Source organism: Carassius auratus, chromosome 2 (assembly GCF_003368295.1).
Source record: "Carassius auratus strain Wakin chromosome 2, ASM336829v1, whole genome shotgun sequence".
Taxonomy (NCBI): Eukaryota; Metazoa; Chordata; class Actinopteri; order Cypriniformes; family Cyprinidae; genus Carassius; species Carassius auratus.
Window position 1 is genome coordinate 16,830,212 of NC_039244.1, and position 12,583 is coordinate 16,842,794.

Below are 12,583 nucleotides of genomic sequence, written 5' to 3' on the forward strand. Positions count from 1 at the left end.
TTGTAAATATATTTTGGGGTTCAGAATAAAGTGTGTATATTTCTTGATTTTTATTTTACAGGTGGCCAAAACACTACACAGACATCTGAATTCTAGTCATTCTATTCATATTTATTGAAAAATATATTGTTATAATACCAGTCAAACATTTGGAATAATTTGGAAATAATGCTTTTGAAAGAAGTCTCTTATGCTCACTAAGGCTGCATTTATTTAGGCAAAATTACAGTAAAAGAAGTAATATTGTGACCTATTATTACAAAAAATGATAACTGTTTTTCTATTTTAATATATATTTGAAATGTAATATATTACTTTGATGGTAAAGCTGAATATTCATTACTCCAGTTTTCAATGTCACATGGTTCTTGAGAAATCATTCTAATATGCTAATTTGATGGTATTTTTATCAAATAAATGCAGCCTTGGTGAGAATAAGAGACTGTCTTCAAAAACATTCAAAAATCTTAATTATTCCAAACTTTTAACCAGTATTGTAAATGCTGTTTGTGTTAATATTTTGAGTATATTTTACATGCATTAAGGCTTTATGCTTTGTTGTTTTTCTTTGCATCACAATTAATGCAATGTATGTTTTCAAATTTGTAAAATATAACAATTTATTAAGAACATCTGATATTGCACAGATTTATTGTTGGATTTCATCTCAGCATGTGAGTGCAGCTACAGTTGATATTGACTTAAGGTAATGCGAGTTAACCTTATACCAGGATATGTCCTGATCATGTAAAAACTGATTGCTTTTCATAAAAAGCCTGACCAGTAATACTTTGACTCAACTCTGATGCATATTATGAGACATAGCTGAATTTCCACGATGTTAAGAAATCCCTTTGCATCGAATCTCATAAATGAAACCTCATGTTTTTGCTTGCTATAATTTCATTCACACTTGTTGTCAGATACTATGTAATGTGTTTGTTACCTTGAGAGCAATAACCGTGTTAGGTGTGACAGAGCTTTATATTATACTTATATTTATTTTTCATTACCCAACAGCTAACCAAATAACAGATTTTTACTTAATTTCTATTAAATGTCCACAAATCTTAAATGTATGGCCAAGGTGTTGCTTTATATGTGATGATATCTTTTATATGAATTTCATATGATTTTTTTTTTCTGAAACCCCAAACATATTAGTATTCAAGGAGAATCCTCTGAATTCGATAGCACTCTTTCTCTGTCTAATGCTTATTTCAAGCCTATTTTCTCAGCTCAGCATTATTCTCATCTAACCAGTGAGGCTAAATTTATTCCCTCGAAAGGAGATGTTAAAAACCCATATCTGAGTGTGACTGAATTGTTCGCCTCAGTTTGCCTCACATGGATTTCAGAGCTTAATTTTAATTAATTCCGTTTAAACTTGACAGTCAGCATGTGAACAGATGCTGCAAGTGAAACTGCATGAGCTCTCGCTCGCCTCCTCAGCAGGGGACAACAGAGGGAGAGGAGACAGCAAGGACAGACACTCAGATAGAGTACACAGATAAAGAAGAGGAGTGGACAGACTGATAAAGCCTGTGATACAGAAAAGGGGCTGAGATTTCATGAGAGGAAGAAGAAAGTGCATTTGAATTCAGCCTGTGTTTCTCCTTCATTACGAGCTCCACTAAGTGCTCTAGCATGCGGTGTAGCAACAGGGAGCAAGAGAAAACAGCAACAGAAAGGACACAAGGGGGTTACACAGGTAATCAGGAGTGTACCTGATGACATAGAGGGGGAAAAGAGACAGAAAGAGCCTGAATCCACAGGGGAGAGAGGTAGGGAAGAGTTGTGGAGGTAGAGAACAGCAGAAACCGGGGAGGAAAGACAGCAGATGGTGGACTCGTGCCTCCTCTGCCTGTGTGGACTGGAGACAAGGCAACCCAGACGCGCCTCACATCTGCATTCTGATTGGCCGAGGTGGGCGGGGACAAGCTGACGCAGAGAAAGTCAGGCAGGAATATGACATTTAAACCGTGTATCAATTTTAAACTCTGAGCCTGTGTCTGTCTTTAAAAAAAAGGGGTGCGGTGGGAGGAGGGTGGTGGTGGGGGTTTGTCTGGGGAGGGCGTAAATAAATAAGGAGACAAACTCAACGAGGGAAGATCCGAACAAATAATTCCCACACACACCTGGAGCCAATGGACTGTGAGCCTGTTGGTCTCGAGCATCAGCAGGACAGCAGAAGGATGTGAATCACTCACTTTGACTGACTGCATCCCATTCTTCACTGTTTGTGGAGGAATGTCTGCTTTTTATGCGGTCTGTAAACCTACGGGCTGGACCTGAGGCTGTGTGGAACGGAGACTCTTACCTGCTGCTGATGCTGTTATGTCTCTCATCAGACTGATGTGATGGTTGTCCCTTACGGAGAGGGATCCACAGGCTGTGTGTCACAGAAAGAGTGATTTAGACTCTTCTTGGCTGCACCATCATCACGACCCCCCCTGGATGTTCTCTTGATGTTTTGCTGTGGTCTGGGACACTGGCGGAGAGAACAGTCCACCTATGTGAGTAACCGCAGAATGCTTAACGTGATTTTCCACTGTCAGAATGCTCTTGGAAAGAAACCCACTGCATAAAAACATACAGTTTTGAATAACGGTAGCAAATACACTCTATAAGTAGAACATGAAATTGTAAAATAATGGTACGTGTTTTCATTCTGCGCCTCCTTAAAGTTTTCATTGAGTGTTTTTGTGTACATTACCTTTCATAATACTAAACACAGGGCTGAAATTGATGTCATTAATAATGTCCGAACTGTTTTTTTGCCATCTGGACCTTTATGATTTCAACATGGCAACCTGTTCCCTCACTAGCATTTAGTGAAGAGGTCAGAACTGAAAATATCCCATAATCCACCTACTACTACAATCGCCACCACCACAGTTTCTCTTCGAGTACGTCATCATTCATAACATTTGACGTACGGGAACGTTCTCAGTGGGAACTCGACTCAAAAAGGTAGAAGGTCTAAAAAATACACTCGCTGCTATACAAGCCAAGTTCTTCCCGCTACCTGGACTGCCGCATGGAGAGAAAGTGAATGAGAGTGTTTGTAAAGAAGAGAATGAGATACGCGTGAGTCACTGTGTGCGTGTCATGTTGAATGCTTTACCTAAATCCCCCAGAGCAGGCGGAAGGGGATCACACTCACACAGAAGCACACAGAGCTCCAAAGCTGTCAAAGCAAACAGGTAGTAAATAGGCTTATCATGCCTCAGACTGTATGCAATGTCAGGCAGCAGAACTCAGAAGTGCAAAGAAAGGAATTCTAAAATGAAAGCTCCAACACTTCTGTAACCGCTGTGTCAGATGTTTCCAAATCCTCAGAAATGTGCTGTCAGTTTTCTAGGTACAGTTGGGAGTCAAGATCAATGTCTTAAGCTTAGAGTAGTCAAACTGATCATGTGACTTCCAATTAAAAGATATTCAATTCAATTCAAGTTTAGTTGTATAGCGCTTTTTGCAATACAAATCATTACAAAAGCAACAAAACAACAGAAAATTACGTTTCTACAATATTTAGTAGTAGCTTATAGTAAGTCTGTTTGTGCAAGTATGATCAGAATTTTCTGAAACATTAATACAAGTCAGCCAGACGATGAACATCATAAATGGCAATTATGATGCACTCACACTTGTAGCAATATTTGTTAGTTCTGTTTGTTGATTCAGGGTTAGCATCATCTGAGGTCCTCTGAGGAGTCAGCATCATCTCTTCTCAGGTGTTCTGTATCCAGACTGAAGCTTGTGTAAATCCTAGTTACCACGGGATGTAAATCCTGTGGCAAAACATAGAAACAAACAGAGACATCATTAGCATAGCTGCTGTTCCAACAAAGTAAAACTAATTAGTTTAACCCAAGCTAAAGAATAAGAATGCACAGCTGATCAGATGCGACTGCAGTCACAATTTAAGAGATACATTATACATTACACATATGATCATATTTTCTTACCCTGGTAAGGAAATAGGCTGCTGCATTTTGGACTACCTGTAGCTTGTTTATAGAAGATGCAGGACAACCTCCTAGAAGTGCATTAATAGTCCAGTCTAGAGTACATGAATGCATAAACTAGCTTTTCTGCATCAGAAACAGGTAACATGTTTTGTAGCTTGGTAATGTTTCTAAGATGGAAGAATGCAGTTTTTGTAACATGGGAAATATGATTTTCAAAAGACAAGTTGCTTTCTAATATAACACCCAGATTTTTGACTGTAGAGGAAGTAGCAGTGCATCCGTCTAGTTGCAAATTGTAATCTACAAAATTCTCTGTACTGTTTTTTGGTCCAATAACTAATATCTCTGTCTTGGATATAGATATATAGCTGAGTATCATCAGCATAACAGTGAAAACCAATCCCGTATTTTTCTAATAATATTATATGTATATTGACATGTATATTGAAAAAAGAAGGTGACCTAGGACGGATCCTTGTGGCACTCCATATTTTACTGGTGATAAATGTGATGACTCCCCATTTAAATAAACACAATGGTAGCGATTGGACAGATTGGACTATCCATTTCGGCGTAGCATTAAAAAGCGTGGATTTCTAGCGTATTTTCTTGAAATTCTCAGGTAATATCTTTTGACCCAAAATTACAATTTTAAATACACTGAGTAAAACTCTCAAACTTGACATGCAATACCATGTATTGCATGTCAAGTTTGAGAGTTTTACCCAGCCCGTTTTAAGCCCTGGATTGCACTGGCCTGACAGTGGAAAAGCATCTATTGTTGTGTCTAATTCTGTGTGTCTAAACTACTAATTAGTCTTAAATAAACTGTGCATAGATTAGAATTAAGTCTTTCAAATCAGATGCCTCAGATGCGACAGCTCTAATGACAGACAAAACACATAAGTCTGACATTCGCTGGTTAAAATCTGTAATTCCATTTTAGCTTGATTTTAGTGAAATGTTAATAAAATAATTACATATATGCAAGTGTATATAAAGTCACAAAGTAAAGTTTGACAACAAAGTGTTGAATTATTTAAAAAATGCACTGCTTTTTAAATTTCTTAGGCCCTGTTTGCGAGGCCCTGTTCTCCAAGCAGGCACAGCCCTTGTAACAGCGTATTGAGTATTCATACTGTATACATACTTTATACAGCCTATTTAAATATACAATAAATTTAATTTAAATCCAGTTTGGTATAAAAACTCTTGACACACTGATCATACTGAAAAGTGAAGTCAGGTCCATTGCATTGTAGGATGCAGTATTTGCATTAAAAAAAATTAGCATTGAATGTCCTGTTCCAATCGCATCTATTGCAAGCAAGTTACACAATTTCGAGATTTTTATTAGAAAAGAAGACAAAGGGGATTATGTGAGATGCTTTTCCCACAAATTCCAAAATCTATTTTTTGTCTGCAGTATAGAACAAGGCAGTGTGGGAGTTTTCTGTGATACTGATGTGTTGGATGGATTGAACTTTCATGTTAAGCCTCTGAAGTACACTTGGGAGGTGCGGCCTGTTCCAATTCCCTTCCATGTGCTTTTGGTTTCTGTTGTGTATCTAATCTTCTAACATGGATTATACTAGAGTATTTGTGTAAAAGGCACAATTTAGATTTCATACAGGTTTACGTGACATTTCTTACAGACAAATTTATCACTTCACTTGACAATACTTTCTGACTCAGTGGTGGTACTTAAGGGCCTGTGAACTTGATCAAAGGTTACACCTACTGAGGTTTTTATATGTCATTTTGTTTAGATGTGGTTTACATCGGTATGGTATTGTGAGGAAAAACATATATAATCAGTAACTGTTTCATGAAGCAATCATTAAATGGAAATATATCACTTAGCAGCTTAACCTGAGAATATAAAGTATTAAGCATTTAATATTAGTGGAAGGGGTTGGAAACATGGCGTGGTTCAACTTCAACTTTAATATTCTTCCAATTCGATGTTCAACTCTTGTTTTTCTTTGACAGATATTGAACTTGAGTGAACTTGAATTATATTGAGTGTTTGTTTGGCTATTGGCAGTGGCTAATGGCAGATCACCCTCTCTGTCATTATCCTGCCAGGATACTGGAGACAGGATGGCAGATGAAGGACATGCCTCTGTTAATGCCAATTTCTGGCATTCAAGTAAACCACATTATATAAATGAAAAGGTTGAGCAAACCCATTTTATTTTGTTTGATATGCCAGCTTTCCTCACTCTGAGAGTATTTTTTAACAACTTTTAGAATTTGCACCTGACAAAGCTTTCTAAAAAAGTTTAAATAAGTTTGAAATCAGATCAGTTTCCCTGTGTTTCGTTTTTTAAAGGGAAAGATTGTTTGGTATGAATCGCCGCTCAACAGATTTCTTGGAATAAGTATTACATCACAGAGAATACTTTGTCCATTATAGTTCAGATGTGTTTCTCTTGTGGTCAATACGGTCTAGTATTACAGTCCATTTTAGTATACAGTCTAGACCTTGATGCTGATGAAAACAAGTTTGTGTGGGACAGACTTTACCAGGGGCAGGTTTACAATTTGGGGGCCCTAAATCAAGTCCTGAGATCCCTTCGATAGAAATGGCATCCAGGGGCACATAATGCACATTGTGGACCTAGATCGCGTAATTTTCACAACGCACAACTTTTAAATCTGTGTTATGCTATTTTTGCCTACTGATTCTTATTTTACTTCTGGAAATACATTTCATTAGCTGAACAGTTGGTATGTTGTTTATACAACAGTGCAATCCATTGAACACACTGTTGTTCTGTCCTTCACAGCCTCCTTTTCATTCCTGTCAAAAAAATTCAACGTGGTGCTACCCTAACTATAGACCTGTCATCGTAACAGAGAGAAGGATAGTGTTGATGGGTATGGGAAGCATGCTGTTTTGCAGTGTTCAGTGCTTTGACTTATTCCAGAGGCAGGACAGAGAGTGTCTGAACAGTGCTGGAGGATTATGAGCATTGCTCGTCCTGTTTTAGAGAGACATACAATCTGTCTAACAACACTGGGCAGGACATGCCCTGTGCTCCACGTTATTCTTTCTTCCATGTTAAATCTCCTTTCCCAGCTGTTAAGTGGGCAGGATTGGCCTCTCTCGAGTTCCTGCCTCCAGCATTTTGGGGCGGAGCATCATCCAGATGTTACGTTGCATATTCATGCAGTATTTTAATGCATTGCCAGTCAGAGGGACTGAGAAGGAAGAAAATGATTCTTGAGACAAGAAGACCAAACTTTGTGTTTTTTTGTCACGTTCTGGTCATGCCAGGTTTGGTACTCATTGTGTAGGATGTGGCTGATGGCCACCATGTATCATATCAAAGCCTAACTTCAGTGGGACCAGACATCAGCGCTAATGGGCCACAGATCTCAGAGGTGAACTTGGAACTTGAGGGCATCAGTAACTGATTCTTCTTGTCCTGTTTGCAGAAATGCCCAGAACTCTTAAGAGTAAAAACGTCTCTTGGGTGAGTACTGTCTGAAACTAAAACTGTAAACCCTGAGGAACATTATATGTGTGTGTCTATCTAATTTGTCATTCAAAGCACAAGGATTTCATTTGGATGTTTGGCTTTACATGAACCTTAGGTTGCAAAAAGCCCTCTATTAACAGTTTGTAGTTTGTGAGAGCCAGATTGTGATTAGAATTATATGACTTGTTTAAAAAGGTCATCATTAGCATATAAAGATTGCAGAATATCATATGCTACAACTTTAGCCGTTATGTGTGATAGAATTTAGTTTAACATTATTAGCACAGTGATCTTGTGAAAGTGGTTTGAGGTTTGAAACATCACAAAATGCAGCTCAGCTAGACTAAACATTTCACCATAGTCCCTGAAGACCTTACAAGTTTGATTTACAATGCCATATTCAAACAGATGTGCAGGGAAAGATGCTTTCATGCCCGGACACATTTCAAACAGGCGTAATGAGTGACCTGAATGCTGTTAAGAACAAGGATTACAGAGAGAGAAAAATTAAACCCTCCCAGAAACACAAATTAAGCTCTCCTGGAGTAATTTAAGCAAACAATCAGCTATACAACATTTTATGTACAAAAAAAAAGCCAAATATTCAGATTGGCTAAGAATTCAGAAATTCATTAAAGTTAGCAAAAATCAAATGTAATCCCTCAGAGAGTTCACACGATTCACCCAGTTATATATGACTTACTTTCGTTTGTGGAACACAAAAGGAGATACTTTTATTTTATTTTATGTTTTAATTTTGGTTGGGAAAGTCCCCATTGACTTTCATTGTATGAAAACAGTCAAAACAATCTTAGTTTTTTTTTGTTAAGAAAGAAGACAGTTTGGTATGACGTGAGGGTGAGTAAATAATGACATTTAAATTATTATTTTAAAAGACAAAATGAATTTTTATTTTTGTATAAACTGTCACTTTAAGAACTTAGGAGCAGTGGAGTTTAAATTTGCAATCTCCCACTGAAAGGCTGATCATTTCTGGTGTGATTGTAAGGTCAGACAGATGTTTGTCTTCCAGCTGTGTGTGTGTGTGTGTGAATGGACCAGAGGAGAGGTGCTGAGGCCAGAACTCCAGCAGTGTGTGTCTGGCTGGTTGTGTCCTTCTGAGTAGTGTATTACTGAGCATGGCTTTACATTGCACACACCCCTCCATAAGAAGCTTATAGATTCACTGTGTGTGTGTGTGTGTGTGTGAAAAGCGTAATCCAACTGCATGTGCTTTCACATGCATATTAATGCATTTTTGTATATTTAAATGTGCAGATCTATAAAATAATAATTTAAAACAGATGTAGAGCTGTGATGTGGAATGCATTATTTCTAGGCTAATGCAATCTATACTTAGACAATGTAGCATACATTGTTATGGTCAATGGATGCTCTACGGAAATGTGGCTGACATAAAGTGTCTCACGCCGATTTGTCACCTAGTAATTTAGTAAGTGCATCTGTGTACTCATGGAATGATCATGACTGCATGTGTTTATGTGGGTTGATGACATTTTAAAGTGATAAATAAAAAATAAATAAAAAAGATTGTAATGTTCATATCCTTGGCTCAGAAAATTACATAATTTGGATTTTTGTAATTTTTATTAGTCCATAAAAATGTAAGTCTAAAGAAATGAAAGGAAATATGATTTACTCATTTCCACTGAGAAGCATTTAACATTTTTATTAACCAAATCATAATCAAAAGACAATTATTTTGACAGAAGTATTTAATGCCTAATATATAAAAAATATGCATCTAAACAGAAGACAAATAAGCTAACTAAATAAGCAAAATTAACTACATTTATTTTTAAAGATAGTATCCAGAACTATTCAGAATGATCCAACTATATTTTGTCTATGCCAAAAGAACAGTATTTTGTGTCTTGTATTAATGTTTCTTTCTCACTTTTTTCCAGCAAGGTCTGTGTTAGCGAATTCACATTCTTTCTGCATTTGGCAACTTTATAGTCACATGCTGAAATAAGATAGAGAATTAAGAATGATTACACTGGTTGAGAGGGTGTGAAATGTAAAATGACAAGGCCTGTATGTATTCATAATTAGTCATCTACTTCCAAAGCAAGTTCGAAGAGAAATCCACATACTAAAATACATAACACCCCCTCATAGGATCACAATTGCTCACTCTCAGGTGTACACCTTTAATACTCTGTCATCTGATTAGTGCCATATATAGGACATCTAGAAATATGTAATGGTCTTTGTGGGTTACAGTGTTGGTCTTCAGTAATTATAGTTGACTGTATATATTAACAATGTAAGTCTCTTGTATTTCCTTATTTAGTAGAGGTTCTTGAGTCTGTTATATGGTTGTAGTCAACATGAAAAATAACATGTGCAGTTAGGATAGCAAAATAAATAGACTTTTTTTATATATTTATATAACACTTTTTATAATGGAGGAGACATCACTTCCTTTTGTTGTTGATATTAAAAGCTATCTGTCTAGTCGAAACTATAGTATTTTGATGCAAATTCACCTATCACTTGGATATATGGCTAATGCTGATATAATATTTGGCCAAGGGTTTGCTCCATGTGTGAAGCTGGTGAATCATGCTCCTGCTGTTGTTTATGCATTTAAAATGTCAAATTTTCTCTCATGTTTTGCTGTGTTTATAATTTGCATTTATTCAGCCTATGCTGTCTGATCCGATCTGAAGATTTCTGAACAATTTGTGACTCTTGTACCATAAAAGATTAGTTCCAGTCAAATCTGATTGATTGAGTGGAGTCTGAGAGCGCTGAAAGTCCAGAGCAATGGGCCGTTTCTGCAGGCATTTCACCAAGTGACTGTCAAAACTTGACTGATTCCTTCAGGAATGGTCAGTTTAATTACTATTTCTCTAATATTGTTATATGTCATAATTTATAAAAGTAGTATTCTAGTATGCTATTTTGAATTCAGCCGATATCTTTATGAATATTTTACTCAACCGATTTATGATTCATTCAAGAAAGCCAGTATAGTGAGATGCAAAACTAATTAGTTAATTAAAAAGTTGATTAGTTTGTGAAAAAGGCATCACTAATATAGTAAAATATGCTGAAAACCAACTTGCGAGGATATTTAAAGAAGTCCCCACTCCCCACTATCTGAAAGGCTTGTATATTTCAAATCTTGCTTCATTTTAAATCTACTGATAGGCCTGTGAAGTTTAAGTTTAGATGTAAATTTACAATTTTGTCTCCATATAAAATATAATCACTATGAGATGTCCTGATACATACCATATACTGTATACCAGTTTTGCTAATCACATAGGTTTGCAGCTCGTGCTTGTAGCAACAGATGCCACGCTGTGGAATAAAGCCCTTCAGAGCGGGGGAGGGTGGAGGAGTGTGTAGCGTGGCAAACTCCACTCACAGCGAAAGCTGCTCACACTGCTCATGTATCCACTCATGGAGAGACTTTCCGTCCTCATCGTTTGAGACACCTATCAGAGAATCCCAAGGCTCACGACTTTATGATTTTCACCACACAAAACATGCCATAAAACCTGCTTAGGGCTCATCTGACAAAAGTTGGCTGGCTGTCCTGGGACAGAACAGATTAAAGGGGATAGTACATGGATATTTCTCAGTCGGTGGTCAATCTCGGCTGTGAGAGCATAACATTGACCTCTACTTAAGCTGTTAATCGTGGAGAAACGAAAAGAAAAGCGAGCAAGTGGGCATGCCACCCAAGAAAAAGGTAAAATGTGTTGTGTGTTTGCGAGTGTGAGTGTGAGGGAGTGATGATGAGGTAGACATGAGAGTGCCATTCGAGGAGATTGCCATCTGTTGCTTTCAGCTGTAATCCATGTGAGCATGAGCTGCTATGCATCATTGCTTCTATACCATATAGACAATACATTGTGTGTGCACCAGTAAAGAGTGCTCTGCCTATGCTGGATGTTTTCTATGGCAAAAGTATAATTATCCTGAAATTTAACCTCCACGTGACAGGTTGCACAATCAATGCGATGCTGAAAGTGATGGAATTGTGCTGAGCAGTGTTATGAACATAATCCTTTTGCAATTGTCAGGATTACAAAACTCAGCTGTTTCTCAAATGATCTCTAAATATAGAACAGGTGTTGTGTTTGTATTTTGTGTGAGCGTGTTTTTAATTTTTGGGACAGTATCCCAATGAGTAGTTTGCTTTACTAAATACTTATAATATAGGAAAAATTATGACCTGTAAAGGGGGCATTAAACTGTTATTGTTATGCTTATATATATATATATATATATATATATATATATATATATATATATATATATATATATATATAAAACAATAAAAGTTTTTAAATTAAAATTGAATAAATCTAGAATAATTTAGTTTTTTCATACTCCAAAATGGCATTTTTCAGAGTACATGTTAAATAAATTTTATTTTTTCATACCCTAGTTGGCACGTTCATATTAAAAAATCCAAAATTTGCAAAAAGCAAACTAACAAGCAAACAAAAAAAACTTAAGTGGGCATGACAATTTTAATTTTTATTTTAAATTAAAGATTTTTTTTTTTCAGAACCCAGTCACTAATGTTTCATTCAGTTATGCTTGACATCTTGATCAGAGATATTGAAAAGCAGTAACTTTTGTCTGCTGGGAAAACAAAACATTTAGTCCTTGTTTTGTAGCTGAGGCTGGTTGAGGACGTGTGAAACTCTAGTCTCTATCTGCTGTGTTGTCCATTGGACAGGACGAGTTTGCATTCGTCTCTTTCTCTCTAAATCCTGGACTGACGCATGCCATCTTAATCTCCTTACAGAGAAGCAATCATGACCAGGAGGCAACAGCGAGAAAGAGAGACGTAATGTGCATGAGTGTCTCTCCCATAGGTCTCATAAAGTGTTTTGTTTCAGTACAGAATGGGCCAGATCTGTACCTATTGCCTCAACTGGCACAATGTTTGGTTGATATAAAAATTATAACTGGTGTTGGTGCTATGCAGTCTATTTTTATGGGGAAACACTAAAATCATCTCTAAAAACTGATCAATGTTATAAACAATCCTTATCATTTAACCTATAGCAACCACATAGTTATATCTGGCACAATGTTTATTGTATCATGATATATTTAAAGTTCTATGTA

At 36.7% G+C, this 12,583-nt stretch overlaps 1 protein-coding gene across 4 annotated transcripts in view; it reads left to right on the forward strand.

Moving 5' to 3' along the window:
- Window positions 1–2,081: 2,081 nt before the first annotated feature.
- The window catches only part of LOC113118097 (voltage-dependent L-type calcium channel subunit beta-3-like), a 30,565-nt gene continuing 20,063 nt past the window's right edge, over window positions 2,082–12,583 (forward strand). For 2 of the 4 annotated variants that reach the window (XM_026287006.1, XM_026287016.1), the window contains exon 1: window positions 2,082–2,516. In XM_026287006.1, the coding sequence (XP_026142791.1) occupies window positions 2,469–2,516 (48 nt within the window). In that variant the 5' untranslated portion in view covers window positions 2,082–2,468. Of the gene's footprint in view, window positions 2,517–10,840; window positions 11,190–12,583 lie in introns of those variants that run through there. The other 2 variants (XM_026287025.1, XM_026287033.1) reach the window with 1 other exon arrangement.